Genomic DNA, 21,499 nt, shown 5'->3' on the forward strand with positions numbered 1-21,499 from the left:
CAATGGGGGGTAATTTGAAGTCAATGGGGGGGATTTGAAGTCAATGGGGGGGATTTGAAGTCAATGGGGTTGATTTGAAGTCAATGGGGTTGATTCAAAGTCAATGGGGATTTGAAGTTAATTGGGATTTGAAGTCAGTGGGGGGGATTTGAAGTCAATGGGGGGGATTTGAAGTCAATGGGGCTTTGGAATCAATGGGGGTTTGGAGTCAATGGGGGGGATTTGAAGTTAATGGGGATTTGAAGTCAATGGGGCTTTGGAATCAATGGGGGTTTGGAGTCAACATGGTATTTGAGTCATTGTGGGGGGGTTAATTAACTCCCGGGGGTTGATTAAATCAGGGGGGTGGGTGCATCGGTACCTGTGCGGGTGCTGAGGGTCCCTTTCCGTGTCCCCCCCCAGGCTGGCGGGGGCGGGGGGGCGGAAGAAGGTTTTCCGGCTGAGCGACGCGCTGAAGCCGCTGAGCGACGTGCAGATGGAGAAGCTGAAACTGGGCGCCGTCAAGCGCATCCTCCGCGCCGAGCGCGCCGTGGCCGCCAGCGGCGCCGCGCAGGTGCCACTGGGAGGCACTGGGGGGCACTGGGGGGTTACTGGGGGGCACTGGGAGGCACTGGGGGGTTACTGGGGGGCACGGGGAGGCAATGGGAAGCACTAGGGGGGACTCTGAGAGCACTGGAGGGACTTGAGGGGAAGCTGAGGGGCACTGGGGAGCACTGGGGGATACTGGGAGGCACTTGGGGGATACTGGGAGGCACCAGGTGGATACTGGGAGGCACTGGGGGATACTGGGAGGCACTGGGGGATACTGGGAGGCACCAGGTGGATACTGGGAGGCACTGGGGGATACTGGGAGGCACCAGGTGGATACTGGGAGGCACTGGGGGATACTGGGAGGCACTGGGGGATACTGGGAGGCACTGGGGGATACTGGGAGGCACTGGGGGATACTGGGAGGCACTTGGGGGATACTGGGAGGCACCAGGGGGATACTGGGAGGCACCAGGGGGATACTGGGAGGCACCGGGGTGGGCACTGGGAGGCACTGGGGGATACTGGGAGGCACTTGGGGGATACTGGGAGGCACTGGGGGATACTGGGAGGCACCAGGTGGATACTGGGGGGCACTGGGGGATACTGGGAGGCACTGGGGGATACTGGGAGGCACAGGGGGATACTGGGAGGCACTTGGGGGATACTGGGAGGCACCAGGGGGATACTGGGAGGCACCAGGTGGATACTGGGAGGCACTGGGGGATACTGGGAGGCACTTGGGGGATACTGGGAGGCACTGGGGGATACTGGGAGGCACTTGGGGGATACTGGGAGGCACCAGGGGGATACTGGGAGGCACTGGGGGATACTGGGAGGCACTTGGGGGATACTGGGAGGCACTGGGGGATACTGGGAGGCACTGGGGGATACTGGGAGGCACCAGGGGGATACTGGGAGGCACCAGGGGGATACTGGGATGCACTGGGGGGATACTGGGAGGCACTGGGGGATACTGGGAGGCACTGGGGGATACTGGGAGGCACTTGGGGGATACTGGGAGGCACCAGGGGGATACTGGGAGGCACTGGGGGATACTGGGAGGCACCAGGGGGATACTGGGAGGCACCGGGGTGGACACTGGGAGGCACTGGGGGATACTGGGAGGCACTGGGGGATACTGGGAGGCACTTGGGGGATACTGGGAGGCACTTGGGGGATACTGGGAGGCACCAGGGGGATACTGGGAGGCACTGGGGGATACTGGGAGGCACTTGGGGGATACTGGGAGGCACTGGGGGGTATACTGGGAGGCACTGGGAAGCACTGGTGTCCCTTTAGTGTGACAGCCACTGTACTGGGACGCACTGGGGCAGTCAGATGCTACTGGGGACACTGGGGAGGATACTGGGAGGCACTGGGGGGGATACTGGGAGGGACCAGGGGGATACTGGGAGGCACCAGGGTGGATACTGGGAGGCACTGGTGTCCCCAGTGTCCCCTCAGTGTGGCAGCCACTGTACTGGGACGCACTGGGGTGGTCATTGAGGTGCTACTGGGGACACTGGGGAGGATACTGGGAGGCACTGGGAAGCACTGGTGTCCCCACAGTGAGGCAGTCAGATGCTACTGGGGACACTGGTGGGGATACAGGGAGCCACTGGGGAGGATACTGGAAGGCACTGGTGTCCCCGCAGTGTGGCAGCCACTGTACTGGGACGCACTGGGGTGGTCACTGAGGTGCTACTGGGGACACTGGGGAGGATACTGGGGGGCACTGGGAAGCACTGGTGTCCCTTTAGTGTGGCAGCCACTGTACTGGGACGCACTGGGGCGGTCAGATGCTACTGGAGACACTGGGGAGGATACTGGGAGGCACTGGGGGGGGATACTGGGAGGCACTGGTGTCCCCAGTGTCCCCGCAGTGTGGCTGCCACTGTACTGGGACGCACTGGGGTGGTCATTGAGGTGCTACTGGGGACACTGGGGAGGATACTGGGGGGCACTGGGAGCCCCGACGTACCGGGAAGCGCCAGGACGCCCATCGACGGGGCCACCACCGTTGTCCCCGCGGTCTCCTCACCGTCGTCCCCCGTGTCCCCCCAGGCGCGGGTGAAGATCCTGGCGTCGCTGGTGACGCGGTTCGACGTCCCCGCCAAGGCCGAGGTGCTGGCGTTCGTGCTGGAGGACGCGCGGTCGCGCCTGGACCTGGCGCTGGCCTGGCTGTTCCAGGAGTACAACCGGCACCTGGCGCGCGGCGGCGCCGGAGACCTGCACCGCTACGACCAGTGTCTCGTGGGGCTGCTGGGGGGGCTGCACGACAAGCCCGACCAGAAGGACGGGTGGGGACAACCGGAGGGGATGGGGACGCTGGGGAGGGGACGGGGACACCAGGGATGGGATGGTGACACCAGGGATGGTGACACCAGGGATGTGATGGTGTCACCGGGGACGGGATGGGGACACTGGGATGGGATGGGGACACTGGGATGGATGGGATGGGATGGGATGGGATGGGATGGGATGGGATGGGATGGGATGGGATGGGGACACCAGGGGTGGGATGGGGACACCAGGGATGGGGGCACCAGGGATGGGATGGGGACACTGGGGGTGGGATGGGGACAACGAGAGGGGATGGGGACACTGGGAAGGGGATGGGGACACCAGGGGTGGGATGGGGGCACCGGGGATGGGATGGGGACACCAGGAATTGATGGGGACACCAGGGATGGGATGGGGACACCATGGGTGGGATGGGGGCACCAGGGATGGGGACACCAGGGGTGGGATGGGGACACCAGGGATGGGGGCACCAGGGATGGGATGGGGACACCAGGAATGGGGACACCAGGGGTGGGATGGGGACAATGAGAGGGGATGGGGACACCAGGGATGGGATGGGGACACCAGGGATGGGGGCACCAGGGAGGGGATGGGGACAACCAGAGGGGATGGGGACACTGGGGTAGGATGGTGACACCAGGGGTGGGATGGGGACACCAGGGATGGGGCCACCTGGGGTGGGATGGGGATACCAGGAATGGGATGGGGACACCAGGGATGGGGACAACGAGAGGGGATGGGGACACCAGGGGTGGGATGGGGACAACGAGAGGGGATGGGGACACCAGGGGTGGGATGGGGACACCAGGACGGGATGGGGACACTGGGGAGGGGATGGGGACACTGGGAAGGGGATGGGGAGCTCAGGAATGGGATGGGGACACCAAGGACAGAATGGTGACACCAGGGATGGGATGGGGACACCAGGGGTGGGATGGGGACACCAGGGGTGGGATGGGGACACCAGGGTTGGGATGGGGACAACGAGAGGGGATGGGGACACTGGGAAGGGGATGGGGACAACCAGAGGGGATGGGGACACCAGGGGTGGGATGGGGACACCAGGAATGGGATGGGGACAACGAGAGGGGATGGGGACACTGGGAAGGGGATGGGGACAACCAGAGGGGATGGGGACACCAGGACGGGATGGGGACACTGGGAAGGGGATGGGGATACCAGGGGTGGGATGGGGACAACGAGAGGGGATGGGGACACCAGGGAGGGGATGGGAGCACCAGGGGTGGGATGGGGACACCAGGAATGGGATGGAGACACCAAGAACAGAATGGTGACACTAGGGACGGGTTGGTGTCACCAGGGATGGGATGGGGACACCAGGGGTGGGATGGGGACACCAGGGATGGGACAGTGCCACCAGCCACTTTATGAGGCTCTGGAGAACCTTTGTGTTCTTGGGCCATGAATGTCCCTCCAGATGGTCCCCAGGGCTGCCCCGTGTGTGTCCCCACGTGGTGACATGCCCACATGGTGACATCCCCACGTGGTGACGTCCCTTTCCCGCAGGATCTTCACCAAGGTGGTGCTGGAGGCGCCGCTGATCACCGAGAGCGCGCTGGAGGTGATCCGCAAGTACTGCGAGGACGAGGTGAGGGGACGTGGGGACATGGGGACAAGCCAGACGCCGAATGGCAGGGATTGGAAGGGACCTCAGGGTCAAAATGGCGCCAAAATCACCTTAGGGCTCAAAATGGTGCCAGAATCACCTCAGGGTCAAAATGGCACCAGAATCACCTCAAAGATCAAAATGGCGCCAGAATCACCTCAGGCTCAAAATGGCGCCAGAATCACCTCAGGCTCAAAATGGCCCCAGAATCACCTCAGGGCTCAAAATGGCCCCAGAATCACCTCAGGGTCAAAATGGCGCCAGAATCACCTCAGGGCTCAAAATGGCGCCAGAATCACCTCAGGGTTCAAAATGGCGCCAAAATCACCTCAGGCTCAAAATGGCGCCACAACCACCTCAGGCTCAAAATGGTGCCAGAATCACCTCGGGGACAAAATAGTGACTCCAAGGGCACCAAATTGGGGAGTTTTAGCCTCGATTTCCTTATATACTGGAAGAAAATGTACAAAAAGTGACTAATGTGGGGATTATCGATAAACAGAGCGACCCCCAAACTGCCTCAAAATGGTGGCGCCAGAATCACCTCAGGGTCAAAATGGCGCCAGAATCACATCGGGGCTCAAAATGGCGCCAGAATCACCTCAGGGCTCAAAATGGCCCCAGAATCACCTCAGGACCCAAAATGGCGCCAGAATCACCTCAGGGCTCAAAATGGCACCAGAATCACCTCAGGGTTCAAAATGGCGCCAAAATCACCTCAGGCTCAAAATGGTGCCAGAATCACCTCAGGGACAAAATAGTGACTCCAAGGGCACCAAATTGGGGAGTTTTAGCCTCGATTTCCTTATATACTGGAAGAAAATGTACAAAAAGTGACTAATGTGGGGATTATCGATAAACAGAGCGACCCCCAAACTGCCTCAAAATGGTGGCGCCAGAATCACCTCAGGGTCAAAATGGCGCCAGAATCACCTCAGGGATGAAAATGGCGCCTGAATCACCTCAGGGTCAAAATGGCAGCCCCAGGGGCACCAAATTGGGGAGTTTTAGCCTCGATTTCCTTATATACTGGAAGAAAACATAGAAAAAGTGACTAATGTGGGGATTATCGATAAACAGAGCGACCCCCAAACTGCCTCAAAATGGCGGCGCCAGAATCATCTCAGGGTCAAAATGGCGCCAAATCACCTCAGGGCTCAAAGTGGCGCCAGAGTCACCTCAGGGATCAAAATGGCAGCCCCAGGGGCACCAAATTGGGGAGTTTTAGTCTTGATTACCTGATAGAATAGAAGAAAATATACAAAAAGTGAGTAACATGGGAATTATTGATACACAGAGCGACCCCCAAACTGCCTCAAAATGGCGGCGCCAGAATCACCTCAGGGCCAAAATGGCGCCAAATCACCTCAGGGCTCAAAGTGGCGCCAGAATCACCTCAGGGATCAAAATGGCAGCCCCAGGGGCACCAATTTTGGGCTTTTTCGCCTCAATACAACACTTTACGCTTGTTTTATTCATTAAATTTCTCCCCGGTGTCCCTCACTACCCCCCTAGAGCCGAACCTCCCTGGGCATGTCCACCCTTTGCGACCTGATCTTCAAGCGGCCATCGCGGCAATTCCAATACCTGCACGTCCTGCTGGACCTCAGCTCCCACGAGAAGGAGAAGGTGCGTGGGTGACGCCGCCGCCCTCGGGGACGCCGCTGTCCCCGTGTCCCCAAATGTCACCATGTCCCCACCATGTCACCATGTCCCCACCATGTCACCGTGTCCCCCCCAGGTCCGCCAGCAAGCCCTGCAGTTCATCAAGCGCATGTACGAGCGGGACCAGCTCCGTGAATACGTCGAGAAGTTCGCCTTCAATTATTTACAGCTCTTGGTTCATCCCAACCCGCCTTCGGTGCTTTTCGGGGCGGACAAGGACACGGGTGAGTTGTGGGAAGTGTTGGGGGGGGTGACACCTCAACACCTCCTGGGGACATTCCCATTGACCACCGTGGGGACATCCTGGGTGTGACATGGCTGGGGACATTCCCATTGACCACTGTGGGGACATCTTGGGTGTGACATGGCTGGGGACATTCCCATTGACCACTGTGGGGACATCTTGGGTGTGACATGGCTGGGGACAGTCCCATTGACCACCATGGGGACATCCTGGGTGTGACATGGCTGGGGACAGTCCCATTGACCACCATGGGGACATCTTGGGTGTGACATGGCTGGGGACATTCCCATTGACCACTGTGGGGACATCTTGGGTGTGACATGGCTGGGGACATTCCCATTGACCACCGTGGGGACATCCTGGGTGTGACATGGCTGGGGACAGTCCCGTTGACCACTGTGGGGACATCCTGGAGTGTGACATGGCTGGGGACAGTCCCATTGACCACCGTGGGGACATCCTGGGTGTGACATGGCTGGGGACAGTCCCATTGACCACTGTGGGGACATCCTGGGTGTGACATGGCTGGGGACATTCCCATTGACCACCGTGGGGACATGGGGACATCCTGGGGTGTGACATGTCCCACTGACCACCATGGGGACATGGGGACATCCTGGGTGTGACATGGCTGGGGACAGTCCCATTGACCACTGTGGGGACATGGGGACATCCTGGGGTGTGACGTGTCCCATTGACCACTGTGGGGACATGGGGACATCCTGGGGTGTGACATGTCCCACTGACCACCGTGGGGACATGGGGACATCCTGGGTGTGACATGGCTGGGGACAGTCCCATTGACCACCGTGGGGACATCCTGGGTGTGACATGGCTGGGGACAGTCCCATTGACCACTGTGGGGACATCTTGGGTGTGACATGGCTGGGGACAGTCCCATTGACCACCATGGTGACATGAGACCTCTCTGGGGTGTGACATGGCTGGGGACAGTCCCATTGACCACTGTGGGGACATCTTGGGTGTGACATGGCTGGGGACAGTCCCATTGAGCGCTGTGGGGACATCCTGGGTGTGACATGGCTGGGGACATTCCCATTGACCACTGTGGGGACATCTTGGGTGTGACATGGCTGGGGACATTCCCATTGAGCGCTGTGGGGACATCTTGGGTGTGACATGGCTGGGGACATTCCCATTGACCACTGTGGGGACATCCTGGGTGTGACATGGCTGGGGACATTCCCATTGACCACTGTGGGGACATCTTGGGTGTGACATGGCTGGGGACATTCCCATTGACCACCATGGGGACATCTTGGGTGTGACATGGCTGGGGACAGTCCCATTGACCACCGTGGGGACATGGGGACATCCTGGAGTGTGACATGGCTGGGGACAGTCCCATTGACCACCATGGGGACATGGGGACATCCTGGAGTGTGACATGGCTGGGGACATTCCCATTGACCACTGTGGGGACATCCTGGTGTGACATGGCTGGGGACAGTCCCATTGACCACCATGGGGACATGGGGACATCCTGGGGTGTGACATGTCCCACTGACCACCGTGGGGACATGGGGACATCCTGGGTGTGACATGGCTGGGGACAGTCCCATTGAGCGCTGTGGGGACATGAGATCTCCCTGGGGTGTGACATGGCTGGGGACAGTCCCATTGACCACCGTGGGGACACCCTGGGTGTGACATGGCTGGGGACATTCCCATTGACCACTGTGGGGACATCCTGGGGTGTGACATGTCCCATTGACCACCATGGGGACATGGGGACATCCTGGGGTGTGACATGGCTGGGGACAGTCCCATTGACCCCTGTGGGGACATCTTGGGTGTGACATGGCTGGGGACAGTCCCATTGACCACCGTGGGGACATGGGGACATCCTGGAGTGTGACATGTCCCATTGACCACCGTGGGGACATGGGGACATCCTGGGGTGTGACATGTCCCATTGACCACCGTGGGGACATGGGGACATCCTGGGTGTGACACTTTGTGACAGAGGTGGCGGCGCCGTGGACCGAGGAGACCATCAAGCAATGTCTCTACCTGTACCTGGCGCTGTTGCCGCTCAACCACAAGCTGATCCACGAGCTGGCGTCCGTCTACACCGAAGCCATCGCCGACATCAAACGCACCGTCCTGCGCGTCATCGAGCACCCGGTGAGCCCGGCGAGGGGACACGATGGGTGACACGGCGGGGGACGCGGTGACAACGGCGGTTGTACCGTAGATCCGCGGCATGGGGATGAACTCGCCCGAGTTGCTGTTGCTGGTGGAGAATTGTCCCAAAGGAGCCGAGACGCTGGTGACGCGGTGTCTGCACAGCCTGACGGACAAGGGTAAGGGACGTGGGGACAGCGGGGACACCGCGGTGGCCGGCGGTGACGTGTCACCCGTCTCCTGGTAGTGCCACCATCGCCCGAGCTGGTGAAGAGGGTCCGGGATCTTTATCACAAGCGGCTTCCAGACGTGAGGTTCCTCATCCCCGTCCTCAACGGGTTGGAGAAGGTGGGTGTCCCCTCCGCCGGTGTCACCGTGTCCCCTCCCGGCGTGTGTCACCAAACGTCACTGAGCGCCGCTGTTTTGGGTGCAGAAAGAGGTGATTCAGGCGCTGCCCAAGCTCATCAAGCTCAACCCCATCGTGGTCAAGGAGGTTTTCAACAGGCTGCTGGGGACACAGCACGGTAGGGGACAGCGTGGGGACATGGGGCTTCCTGAGGGGGGGACGGCGCTGGGGACAGTCCCAGTGAGCGCTGTGGGGACGTCTTGGGTGGGACATGGCTGGGGACATTCCCATTGAGCGCTGTGGGGACATCCTGGGTGTGACATGGCTGGGGACAGTCCCATTGACCACTATGGGGACATCTTGGGTGTGACATGGCTGGGGACAGTCCCATTGACCACCGTGGGGACATCCTGGGTGTGACATGGCTGGGGACAGTCCCATTGACCACTGTGGGGACATCTTGGGTGTGACATGGCTGGGGACAGTCCCATTGACCACCGTGGGGACATCCTGGGTGTGACATGGCTGGGGACAGTCCCATTGAGCGCTGTGGGGACATCTTGGGTGTGACATGGCTGGGGACAGTCCCATTGACCACTGTGGGGACATCTTGGGTGTGACATGGCTGGGGACAGTCCCATTGACCACCGTGGGGACATCTTGGGTGTGACATGGCTGGGGACAGTCCCATTGACCACCATGGTGACATGAGACCTCCCTGGGGTGTGACATGGCTGGGGACAGTCCCATTGACCACTATGGGGACATCTTGGGTGTGACATGGCTGGGGACATTCCCATTGACCACCATGGTGACATGGGGACATCCTGGGGTGTGACATGTCCCATTGACCCCTGTGGGGACATCCTGGTTGTGCCATCACTGGGGACAGTCCCATTGACCACCATGGTGACATGGGGACATCCTGGGGTGTGACATGTCCCATTGACCGCTGTGGGGACATCCTGGGTGCGACATCACTGGGGACAGTCCCATTGACCACTATGGAGACATGGGCACATCCTGGGGTGTGACATGTCCCATTGACCCCTGTGGGGACATCCTGGGTGTGCCATCACTGGGGACATTCCCATTGACCACCGTGGTGACATGAGACCTCCCTGGGGTGTGACATCACTGGGGACATTCCCATTGACCACTATGGGGACATCTTGGGTGTGACATGGCTGGGGACATTCCCATTGACCACCATGGTGACATGGGGACATCCTGGGGTGTGACATGTCCCATTGACCCCTGTGGGGACACCCTGGGTGTGACATCACTGGGGACATTCCCATTGACCACTGTGGGAACACGGGGACCTCCTGGCATTTGACATCACTGGGGACATTCCCATTGACCACCATGGGGACATGGGGACATCCTGGGTGTGACATGGCTGGGGACAGTCCCATTGACCCCTGCGGGGACATCTTGGTTGTGCCATTACTGGGGACATTCCCATTGGCCACTGTGGGGACATGGGGACATCCTGGGGTGTGACATGTCCCATTGACCCCTGTGGGGACATCCTGGTTGTGGCATCACTGGGGACATTCCCATTGACCACTGTGGGGACACGGGGACCTCCTGGCATTTGACATCACTGGGGACATTCCCATTGACCACCATGGGGACATGGGGACATCCTGGAGTGTGACATGGCTGGGGACAGTCCCATTGACCCCTGCGGGGACATCTTGGTTGTGCCATTACTGGGGACATTCCCATTGACCACTGTGGGAACACGGGGACCTCCTGGCATTTGACATCACTGGGGACATTCCCATTGACCACCATGGTGACATGGGGACATCCTGGGGTGTGACATGTCCCATTGACCGCTGTGGGGACATCCTGGTTGTGCCATCACCGGGGACATTCCCATTGACCACTGCGGGGACATCCTGGTTGTGCCATCACCGGGGACATTCCCATTGACCACTGTGGGGACATCCTGGTTGTGCCATCACCGGGGACATTCCCATTGCCCCCATTGTGGCCACGGGGCCATCCTGAGCTGTGCCACGCTCCATGTCACCTCCCAGGCGGTGTCTTCAAGTCCCCATTGACCCCCCATGGCCACCCGTGTGTCCCCAAATGCCACCGCGTCCCCTGACCCCGCAGGTGACGGCTCCTCGGCCGTGTCCCCGCTGAGCCCGGGCGAGCTGCTGGTTGCGCTTCACAACATCGACTCCTCCAAGTGCGACATGAAATCCATCATCAAAGGTGGGTGACGAGGTGACAACGGGGGACATCCTGAGCCACACGGTGACGACGGGGAGGTGACAACGCTGTCCCCGCAGCCACCAACCTGTGCTTCGCCGAGCGCAACGTCTACACGTCGGAGGTGCTGGCGGTGGTGCTGCAGCAGCTCATGGAGCTCAGCCCGCTCCCCGTGCTGCTCATGCGTACGGTCATCCAGGCGTTGGCCATGTACCCGCGTCTCGGCGGCTTCGTCACCAACATCCTGCAGCGCCTCATCATGAAACAGGTCCGTCTGTCTGTCCATCCCTTTGTCTGTCCATCCATCCATCCATCCATCCATCCATCCATCCATCCATCCCTCTGTCCCTTGGGTTTGGGTTTGGTGGCTCTAGGAGGTCCCAGACACTCATGGTGCCCACATCTGGGTGGCTTCATCACCAACATCTTGTAGCACCTCATCATGAAACACGTCCGTTTGTCTGTCCATCCCTTGGTCTGTCTGTCCATCCCTTTGTCCGTCCATCCATCCATCCATCCATCCATCCATTCATCCATCCATCCCTCTGTCCCTTGGGTTTGGTGGCTCTAGGAGGTCCCAGACCCTCATGGTGCCCACATCTGGGTGGCTTCATCACCAACATCTTGTAGCACCTCATCATGAAACACGTCCGTTTGTCTGTCCATCCCTTGGTCTGTCTGTCCATGCCTTTGTCTGTCCATCCATCCATCCATCCATCCATCCATCCATCCATCCATCCCTCTGTCCCTTGGGTTTGGGTTTGGTGGCTCTAGGAGGTTCCAGACCCTCATGGTGCCCACATCTGGGTGGCTTCATCACCAACATCTTGTAGCACCTCATCATGAAACACGTCCGTTTGTCTGTCCATCCGTTTGGCTGGCTGTCCATCCCTTTGTCTGTCACTCCATCGGGATGTCTGTCTGTCCCTCAGGGGGTTGGGTGTCCATTGGGGTTGGGTTTGGTGGCTCTAGGAGGTCCCAGACCCTCATTGTACCCACATCTGGGTGGCTTCATCACCAACATCCTGCAATACCTCATCATGAAACAGGTCCGTCTGTCTGTCCGTCTGGCTGTCCAGATGGTTGGTTGGCCTTCAGGGCGTCCATTGGGTTTGGGTTTGGTGGCTCTAGGAGGTCCCAGACCCTCATTGTACCCACATCTGGGTGGCTTCATCACCAACATCTTGTAGCACCTCATCATGAAACACGTCCGTTTGTCTGTCCATCCCTTGGTCTGTCTGTCCATCCCTTTGTCCATCCATCCATCCATCCATCCATCCATCCATCCATCCATCCATCCCTCTGTCCCTTGGGTTTGGGTTTGGTGGCTCTAGGAGGTCCCAGACCCTCATTGTACCCACATCTGGGTGGCTTCATCACCAACATCCTGCAGCGCCTCATCATGAAACAGGTCCGTCTGTCTGTCCATCCCTTTGTCTGTCACTCCATCGGGATGTCTGTCTGTCCCTCAGGGGGTTGGGTGTCCATTGGGGTTGGGTTTGGTGGCTCTAGGGGGTTCCAGACCCTCATGGTGCCCACATCTGGGTGGCTTCGTCGCCAACATCCTGCAGCACCTCATCATGAAACAGGTCCGTCTGTCTGTCCATCCCTTGGTCTGTTTGTCCGTCCATCCCTTTGTCTGTCTGTCTGTCCATCCATCCCTCTGTCCCTTGGGTTTGGTGGCTCTAGGAGGTTCCAGACCCTCATTGTACCCACATCTGGGCGGCTTCATCACCAACACCTTGTAGCACCTCATCATGAAACACGTCCGTCTGTCTGTCCATCCATCCAGATGTCTCTCTGGCCATCTGTCTGTCCCCATGTCCGTCTGTCTGACCCCACGTCCATCTGTCTGACCCCCCCGTGCCCCCCCAGGTCTGGAAATACCCCAAAGTGTGGGGGGGCTCCATCACCTGCTGTCCCTTGGGGGGGTGTCTGTCTGTCTGTCCATCCCCAGGGGGGTCTGGCTGTCCCTGTGTCTGTCCCTCTGTCCCCCTGTCCATCTGTCTGACCCCCCCGTGCCCCCCCCAGGTCTGGAAATACCCCAAAGTGTGGGGGGGGCTCCATCACCTGCTGTCCCTTGGGGGGGTGTCTGTCTGTCTGTCCATCCCCAGGGGGGTCTGGCTGTCCCCATGTCCATCTGTCTGACCCCACGTCCATCTGTCTGACCCCCCCGTACCCCCCCCAGGTCTGGAAATACCCCAAAGTGTGGGGGGGGCTCCATCACATGCTGTCCCTTGGGGGGGTGTCTGTCTGTCTGTCCATCCCCAGGGGGGTCTGGCTGTCCCTGTGTCCATCTGTCTGACCCCACGTCCATCTGTCTGACCCCCCCGTGCCCCCCCAGGTCTGGAAATACCCCAAAGTGTGGGGGGGGCTCCATCACCTGCTGTCCCTTGGGGGGGTGTCTGTCTGTCTGTCCATCCCCAGGGGGGTCTGGCTGTCCCCATGTCCATCTGTCTGACCCCACGTCCGTCTGTCTGACCCCCCCGTGCCCCCCCCAGGTCTGGAAATACCCCAAAGTGGGGGGGGGGGCTCCATCACCTTCTGTCCCCTTGGCTGTCCCTGTGTCTGTCTGTCTGTCCCAAGGGGGGTCTGGCTGTCCCTGTGTCCATCTGTCTGTCCCCATGTCCATCTGTCTGACCCCACGTCCGTCTGTCTGACCCCCCCGTGCCCCCCCCAGGTCTGGAAATACCCCAAAGTGTGGGGGGGCTCCATCACCTGCTGTCCCTTGGGGGGGTGTCTGTCCCCTTGGCTGTCCCTGTGTCTGTCCGTCTGTCCCCAGGGGGGTCTGGCTGTCCCCATGTCCATCTGTCTGACCCCCCGTCCATCTATCTGACCCCCCCGTGCCCCCCCCAGGTCTGGAAATACCCCAAGGTGTGGGAGGGCTGTACCAAGTGCTGTCCCTTGGGGGGGTATCTGTCCCCATAGCTGTCCCTGTGTCTGTCTCTCTTCCCCCATGTCTGTCTGTCTGACCCCATGTCCGTCTGTCTGACCCCCCCCCAGGTCTGGAAATACCCCAAAGTCTGGGAAGGCTTCATCAAATGCTGCCAACGCACCAAACCCCAATCGTTCCCGGTGGTCCTCCAGTTGCCCCCCCCCCAACTCGCCGCCGTATTCGACAAGTGCCCGGAGCTCCGCGAGCCGCTTCTCAACCACGTCCGCGCCCTCACCCCCCACCAGGTGACCCCCCCAAATTAACCCCAGCTTGGGGGGGGGGGGGATACGGCACCCCCAGACCCCCCCGATGACGCTATGGGGGTGTTTGTGTCCCCCCCCCCCGCAGCAAGCGCACATCCCGCTGTCCACCATGGCCATCCTGGAGGCCACCGCGCGCCACGAGGGCCCCCCCGCGGAGGTACGGGGGGGGTTTGGGGGGGTCACTGTGTCCCCAATGTCCCCCCGTGTCCCCAGTGTCCACCCGTGTCCCCAGTGTCCACCACAAGGGGTTTTGGGGGGGTCACAATGTCCTCCAGTGTCCACCCCAGGGGGTTTTGGGGGGGTCACCATGTCCCCAGTGTCCACCCCATGGTGTTTTGGGGGGGTCACCATGTCCCCAATGTCCCCCCATGTCCCCAGTGTCCACCACAGGGGTTTTGGGGGGTCTCCATGTCCACAGTGTCCCCCCATGTCCCCAGTGTCCACCCCAGTGGGTTTTGGGGGGGGTCACCATGTCCCCAATGTCCCCCCATGTCCCCAGTGTCCACCCTGGGGGTTTGGGGGGGTCACCATGTCCTCAGTGTCCCCCCATGTCCCCAGTGTCCACTACAGGGGATTTGGGGGGGTCACCATGTCCCCAATGTCCACCCCAGTGGGTTTGGGGGGGTCACCATGTCCCCAATGTCCACCCCAGTGGGTTTTGGGGGGGTCACCATGTCCTCAGTATCCCCCCATGTCCCCAATGTCCCCCCATGTCCCCAATGCCCCCCCCGTCCCCCCAGGACAAGCCCCCGAAGCGCCCGAGCGAGGACGAGCCGAAGGGGAAGGGGGGGACCCCCCCAATTCCGGGGGGCGCTCCCACTGCTCCCCCCCCCACTTCCGAGTCGCCCCCCGACCTCGAGCCCCCCCCCATCTTCATCAGCGTCCCCGAGGATGAGGAGAGCTCGGGGGGGGCCGGGTCCCCCCCAGACGCCACCTTGGACCCCCCCACTGCCCCCCCAAAGGTATGAAACCCCCCCCCTTGTGCCCCCTATTTTTGGGGGGGGAGGCATTTCTAACCCCCCCCCCCCCCCTTTCCATCTCCAGGACCCCCCCACCAGCACCGACCCCCCCGCAGCGGGGCCCCCCCCGGCCGACGCAGCCCCCAGCAGCCCCCCCTCCTCAGAGCCGCCCCCCCCCGGCACCCAAAGCCCCGAGGTGCCCCCGGTGGGGGTCCCCGATGCCCCCCCGGGACCAGCGGACGCTTGAGGGGGGATGGTGGGTGGCCCCCCCCCACCCCAGGGTGCTGGGGGGGTGGGGGGGGCGGTTCGGTGGGTGCCCCCCCCCCCCGCCCGGTGTGCCGTGCTCAATAAAGGTGATGGAGCAGCTCTGGGGCTGTGGCTGCTTTGGGGGGGGCCCTGAAGGGGGCGTGGCCTCGGGGATGAGGGCGTGGCCTCATGGGATGGGGGTGTGGCCGGGGCCTCAAGGGGGTGGAGCGGGAGCTGGGAATCAATTGCTGGGGGCGTGGTTTCAGTGGGGCGTGGCCTCGAGGGGGCGTGGCTTCAGGGGGCATGGCCTGAAGGGCGGGTTGCCGAGGGGGCGTGGCCTGGAGGGGGTGCGGCCTCAAGGGGGGGCGTTGTCGAGGGGGCGTGGCTTTTTCAGGGGGTGATACTGAGGGGGCGTGGCTTCACGGGGCAGGGCCTGAAGGGCGTGTTGCCGAGGGGGCGTGGCCTGAAGGGGGTGTGTTGTCTAGGGGGCGTGGCTTTTGAGGGGGGTGATATTGAGGGGGCGAGGCTTCAAGGGGGCGTGGCTTCATGGGGCATGGCCTGAAGGGCGGGTTGCCGAGGGGGCGTGGCCTGGAGGGGGTGCGGCCTCAAGGGGGGCGTTGTCGAGGGGGCGTGGCTTTTTCAGGGGGTGATACTGAGGGGGCGTGGCTTCAAGGGGGCGTGGCTTCACGGGGCAGGGCCTGAAGGGCGTGTTGCCGAGGGGGCGTGGCCTGAAGGGGATGTGTTGTCTAGGGGGCGTGGCTTTTCGAGGGGGTGATATTGAGGGGGCGTGGCTTAAAGGGGGCGTGGCTTCACGGGGCATGGCCTGAAGGGCGTGTTGCCGAGGGGGCGTGGCCTGAAGGGGGTGCGGCCTCAAGGGGGCGTCGTCTAGGGCGCGTGGCTTCACGGGGGCGTGGCCTGAAGGGAGTGTTGCCAGGGGGCGTGGCCTGAAGGGGGTGCGGCCTCGAGGGGGCGTGGCTTTTCAAGGGCCGTGACCTCAAGGGTGTGGCGGCGATGGGGCGTGGCCTCAAGTGGGTGCTACCAGGGCGTGGCCTCAAGGGGGCGCGGCCTCAAATCGCCTATTGCCCAGGGGGGCGTGGCCTCAACCCGGGTATTGCCGAGGGGGCGTGGCCACGCGTGACTCAGCGCGTTGCCATGGCAGCAGCGGCAGCCGCTGTGTCGCTTCCGGCGGGCGGTGACGCCCTTCCGGCGGGAAGATGGCGGCGGCGCCCCCGGGCCCGGCCGAGGGTCCCGCGTCGCTCCCGGCGCAGCCGCTGGAGCTCAAGAGCCAGTTCCGCACCCGCGAAGGCTCCTACCGGCTGCTGGGCCCCGAGCCCCGGCCCCGCGCCGGCCCCGCCGCCGCCCCCGGGCCCTCCCCGCCCGCCGCCCCGGGCTCCGCCGCCCCGGGTCCGGCCGCGCTGCCGCCGGTTCGCTTGTCCATGGTGCGCTTGGCGCTGCCGCCCGCCGAGGAAGCGGGGAGCCCGGCGGAGCGCAGCCGCGTCTGCTTCAACCTGGGCCGGGAGCTTTATTTCTACGGAGGGGCCGGCGCCGGGGCGCGCGGGAACCGGCGGGTAACGGGGGAAACGGGGGCGGGGACATTGCGGGGGGGCGGGGCCTGGGGAGCCGGGGGGGCGGGGCCGGGGGAACCGGGGGGGCGGGGCCATTGCGGGGGGGGGCGGGGCCATTGCGGGGGGGCGGGGCCTGGGGAACCGGGGAGGCGGGGACATTACGGGGGGGCGGGGCCTGGGGGAAACGGCGAGGCGGGGACATTATGGGGGGCGGGGCCGAGGGGGGTGGGGGGCGGGGCCGGGGGGTGGGGGGCGGGGCCGGGGGAACCGGGGGGGGCGGGGATAATACGGGGGGGGTGGGGCGGGGAGAATCGGGGGGGCGGGGCCGGGGGACCCGGGGGGCGCGGACATTACCGGGGGGCGGGGCCGGGGGAACCGGGGGGCGGGGACATTACGGGGGGGCGGGGCCGGGGGAACCGGGGGGCGGGGACATTACGGGGGGCGGGGGCGGGGCCGGGGGGGCGGGGCTTGTAACGGTGGCAGCAGAGCCCCCAGGGTCTGGCACTAATGGGGACAGTGGGGACGGTGACACTGGGGACAGTGATGGGGACGGTGGGGATGGGGATGGTGACCCAGAGCCCCCATGGGGACAATGGGGACATTAACAGTGACCCCAGAGCCCCCAGGAGCTCATGGGGACAATGGGGACACTGGGGACAGTGACCCAGAAACTCATGGGGATGATGGTGACAGTGACACTGGGGACAGGGACAGTGACCCAGGAGCTCATGGGGACAATGGTGACACTGGGGACAGGGACAGTGATTCCAGAGCCCCCAGGAGCTCATGGGGACAGTAATGGTGACCCCAGAATCTGTCACTATCAGGGATGATGGTGACACTGGGGACATTAATGGTAACCCCAGAGCCCCCAGGAGCTCTTGGGGACAATGGTGACGGTAACAATGGTGACAGGGACAGTGACCCAGGATCTTATGGGGACAATAGTGGCACTGGGGACATTAATGGTGACCCCAGAGCCCTCAGGAGCTCATGGGGACAGTGGTGACACTGGGGACAGTAATGGTGACCCCAGAATCTGTCACTATCAGGGATGATGGTGACACTGGGGACATTAATGGTGACCCCAGAGCCCCCAGGAGCTCATGGGGACAATGGTGACGGTAACAATGGTGACAGGGACAATGACCCAGGATCTTATGGGGACAATGGTGGCACTGGGGACATTAATGGTGACCCCAGAGCCCCCAGGATCTGTCACTGATGGGGACAATGATGACACCGGGGACATGAATGGTGACCCCAGGAGCTCATGGGGACAATGGGGACATTAACAGTGACCCCAGAGCCCCCAGGATCTGTCACTAACAGGGACAATGGTGACACTGGGGACAGGGACAGTGACCCCAGAGCCCCCAGGAGCTCATGGGGACAATGGGGACACTGGGGACAGTAATGGTGACCCCAGAATCTGTCACTAACGGGGATGATGGTGGCACTGGGGACATTAATGGTGACCCCAGAGCCCTCAGGAGCTCATGGGGACAATGGTGACACTGGGGACATTAATGGTGACCCCAGAGCCCCCAGGAGCTCATGGGGACAATGGTGACGGTAACAATGGTGACAGGGACAGTGACCCAGGATCTTATGGGGACAGTGGTGGCACTGGGGACATTAATGGTGACCCCAGAGCCCCCAGAATCTGTCACTAACAGCGATGCTGGTGACACTGGGGACATTAATGGTGACCCCAGAGCCCTCAGGAGCTCATGGGGACAATAGTGACGGTAACACCGGTGACAGAGACAATGACCCAGGATCTTATGGGGACAATGGTGGCACTGGGGACATTAATGGTGACCCCCAGCATGTCCCATGTGTATCTACGTCCCCTATGGTGACACCCCCGTGTCCCCGCAGTCCCTGGACCTCCACAAACCCATCGACAAGCGCATCTACAAGGGCACGCAGCCCACCTGCCACGATTTCAACCAGTTCTGCGCCGGCGCCGCCACCATCCCGCTGCTCGTCGGCTTCTCCGCCGGCCAGGTCCAGCGCCTCGACCTCGCCAGGAAGGACGCCGGCAAGCTCTTCAACGAGGAGGTTTATGTCCAATATATTCAATATCTTCAATATATTCATCAATCATTAGGATGAGGGATCAAGCAGTTTGCTGACGGCACCAAAAAGGGAGGAGTAGGTGGTTTTGGTGGCGCCATTTTGAGCCCTGAGGTGATTCGGGCGCCATTTTGTCCCTGAGGTGATTTGGCGCCATTTTGTCCCTGAGGTGATTTGGCGCCATTTTGTCCCTGAGGTGATTTGACGCCATTTTGATCCTGAGGTGATTTTTGTTCCATTTTTGAGCCCTGAGGTGATTTTTCTTCCATTTTTGAGCCCTAAAGTGATTCTGGTGTTGCCATTTTGACCCTGAGGTGATTCTGGTGGTGCCAGTTTGTCCCTGAGGTGATTTGGCGCCATTTTGTCCCTGAGGTGATTCAGGCGCCATTTTGAGCCCCGAGGTGATTTTTCTTCCATTTTTGAGCCCTGAGGTGATTTTTCTTCCATTTTTGAACCCTGAGGTGACTCTGGTGTTGCCACTTTGAGCCCTGAGGTGATTCTGGCGCCATTTTGTCCCTGAGGTGATTTTTGTTCCATTTTTGAGCCCTGAGGTGATTTTTGTTCCATTTTTGAGCCCTGAAGTGACTCTGGTGTTGCCAGTTTGTCCCTGAGGTGATTTGGCGCCATTTTGAGCCCTGAGGTGATTTTTGTTCCATTTTTGAACCCTAAGGTGACTCTGGTGTTGCCACTTTGAGCCTGAGGTGATTCTGGCGCCATTTTGAGCCCTGAGGTGATTTTTGTTCCATTTTGGAGCCCTGAGGTGATTTTTGTTCCATTTTTGAGCCCTGAGGTGATTTTTCTTCCATTTTTGAGCCCTAAAGTGATTCTGGTGTTGCCATTTTGACCCTGAGGTGATTCTGGTGTTGCCATTTTGTCCCTGAGGTGATTTGGCGCCATTTTGTCCCTGAGGTGATTTGGCGCCATTTTGACCCTGAGGTGATTTTTGTTCCGTTTTTGAGCCCTGAGGTGATTTTTCTTCCATTTTTGAGCCCTAAAGTGATTCTGGTGTTGCCATTTTGACCCTGAGGTGATACTGGTGTTGCCAGTTTGTCCCTGAGGTGATTTGGCGCCATTTTGACCCTGAGGTGATTCAGGCGCCATTTTGAGCCCTGAGGTGATTTTTCTTCCATTTTTGAGCCCTGAGGTGATTTTTCTTCCATTTTTGAGCCCTGAGGTGACTCTGGTGTTGCCACTTTGAGCCCTGAGGTGATTTCGGGGCCATTTTGTCCCTGAGGTGATTTGGCGCCATTTTGACCCTGAGGTGATTCTGGCGCCATTTTGATCCTGAGGTGATTTTTGTTCCATTTTTGAGCCCTGAGGTGATTTTTCTTCCATTTTTGAGCCCTAAAGTGATTCTGGTGTTGCCATTTTGACCCTGAGGTGATTCTGGTGTTGCCAGTTTGTCCCTGAGGTGATTTGGCGCCATTTTGTCCCTGAGGTGATTCAGGCGCCATTTTGAGCCCTGAGGTGATTTTTGTTCCATTTTTGAGCCCTGAGGTGATTTTTCTTCCATTTTTGAACCCTGAGGTGACTCTCGTGTTGCCACTTTGAGCCCTGAGGTGATTCTGGCGCCATTTTGACCCTGAGGTGATTCTGGGGCCATTTTGAGGCAGTTTGGGGGTCGCTCTGTTTAACGATAATTCCCACTTTAGTCACTTTTTGTACATTTTCTTCCATTATATAATTAAATCAAGGCTAAAACTCCCCAATTTGGTGCCCCTGGAGCCCCCATTTTGACCCTGAGGTGATTCGGGCGCCATTTTGAGCCCTGAGGTGATTTGGCGTTGGCGCCATTTTGACCCTGAGGTGATTTTTGTTCCATTTTTGAGCCATAAAGTGATTCTGGTGTTGCCACTTTGAGCCTGAGGGTGATTTGGCGCCATTTTGACCCTGAGGTGATTCTGGCACCATTTTGAGCCCTGAGGTGATTTTTGTTCCATTTTGATCCCTGAGGTGATTTTTCTTCCATTTTTGAACCCTGAGGTGACTCTGGTGTTGCCACTTTGAGCCCTGAGGTGATTTGACGCCATTTTGAGCCCTGAGATGATTTTTGTTTCATTTTTGAGCCCTGAGGTGATTTTTCTTCCATTTTTGAGCCCTAAAGTGATTCTGGTGTTGCCATTTTGACCCTGAGTGATTTCCCCCCTTTTCTCCCCCCCCCCTTTTCTCCCCCCCCCTTTTCTCCCCCCCCCTTTTCTCCCCCCCCCTTTTCTCCCCCCCCTTTTCTCCCCCCCCCCCTTTTCTCCCCCCCCTTTTCTCCCCCCCCCTTTTCTCCCCCCCCTTTTCTCCCCCCCCCTTTTCTCCCCCCCCCCCTTTTCTCCCCCCCCCTTTTCTCCCCCTCCCTTTTCTCCCCCC

General features: G+C 60.6%; 2 protein-coding genes across 18 annotated transcripts in view; both read left to right on the forward strand.

The window, feature by feature from the left end:
- Positions 1 to 15,583, forward strand: part of SYMPK (symplekin scaffold protein) — a gene marked incomplete at its 5' end in the record, with an annotated part of 39,270 nt that extends 23,687 nt beyond the window's left edge. The window contains 15 exons of the mRNA XM_082076745.1: positions 403 to 553; positions 2,596 to 2,831; positions 4,363 to 4,444; positions 5,978 to 6,091; positions 6,204 to 6,351; positions 8,359 to 8,519; positions 8,590 to 8,698; positions 8,767 to 8,867; positions 8,953 to 9,043; positions 10,996 to 11,097; positions 11,175 to 11,362; positions 14,098 to 14,274; positions 14,378 to 14,449; positions 15,033 to 15,254; positions 15,337 to 15,583. Coding sequence (XP_081932871.1) covers positions 403 to 553; positions 2,596 to 2,831; positions 4,363 to 4,444; positions 5,978 to 6,091; positions 6,204 to 6,351; positions 8,359 to 8,519; positions 8,590 to 8,698; positions 8,767 to 8,867; positions 8,953 to 9,043; positions 10,996 to 11,097; positions 11,175 to 11,362; positions 14,098 to 14,274; positions 14,378 to 14,449; positions 15,033 to 15,254; positions 15,337 to 15,498 — 2,116 coding nt within the window. The remainder of the gene's footprint in view (positions 1 to 402; positions 554 to 2,595; positions 2,832 to 4,362; positions 4,445 to 5,977; positions 6,092 to 6,203; positions 6,352 to 8,358; positions 8,520 to 8,589; positions 8,699 to 8,766; positions 8,868 to 8,952; positions 9,044 to 10,995; positions 11,098 to 11,174; positions 11,363 to 14,097; positions 14,275 to 14,377; positions 14,450 to 15,032; positions 15,255 to 15,336) is intronic.
- Positions 15,584 to 16,699: 1,116 nt separating this feature from the next.
- Positions 16,700 to 21,272, forward strand: LOC309452068 (dystrophia myotonica WD repeat-containing protein-like). 17 transcript variants are annotated; one of them, XR_014186430.1, is made up of 4 exons: positions 16,700 to 17,065; positions 18,947 to 19,904; positions 20,172 to 20,202; positions 20,379 to 21,272. XR_014186430.1 is itself a non-coding variant. In XM_082076744.1 (2 exons), exons 1-2 carry the CDS (start codon positions 16,712 to 16,714, stop codon positions 19,181 to 19,183), a joined length of 591 nt encoding a protein of 196 aa, XP_081932870.1. In that variant the 5' UTR covers positions 16,700 to 16,711; the 3' UTR covers positions 19,184 to 21,272. The 17 variants fall into 17 exon arrangements, 1 of the variants encoding a protein (XP_081932870.1); XR_014186422.1 differs by having other exon boundaries at positions 18,947 to 20,731; positions 21,160 to 21,272; XR_014186423.1 differs by having other exon boundaries at positions 18,947 to 20,493; positions 20,525 to 21,272.
- Positions 21,273 to 21,499: the final 227 nt, after the last annotated feature.

The sequence above is a fragment of the Streptopelia decaocto genome (genome assembly GCF_964273445.1).
Source record: "Streptopelia decaocto genome assembly, contig: HAP1_SCAFFOLD_1072, whole genome shotgun sequence".
NCBI classification, from domain to species: domain Eukaryota; kingdom Metazoa; phylum Chordata; class Aves; order Columbiformes; family Columbidae; genus Streptopelia; species Streptopelia decaocto.

Bases quoted from the DNA above. Each gene is read 5' to 3' on its own strand.
- LOC309452068 (XM_082076744.1), top strand. From the start codon at position 16,712: ATGGCGGCGGCGCCCCCGGGCCCGGCCGAGGGTCCCGCGTCGCTCCCG. The intron at 17,066-18,946 runs GTAACGGGGGAA...GTGTCCCCGCAG, and splicing joins GGGCGCGCGGGAACCGGCGG to TCCCTGGACCTCCACAAACC.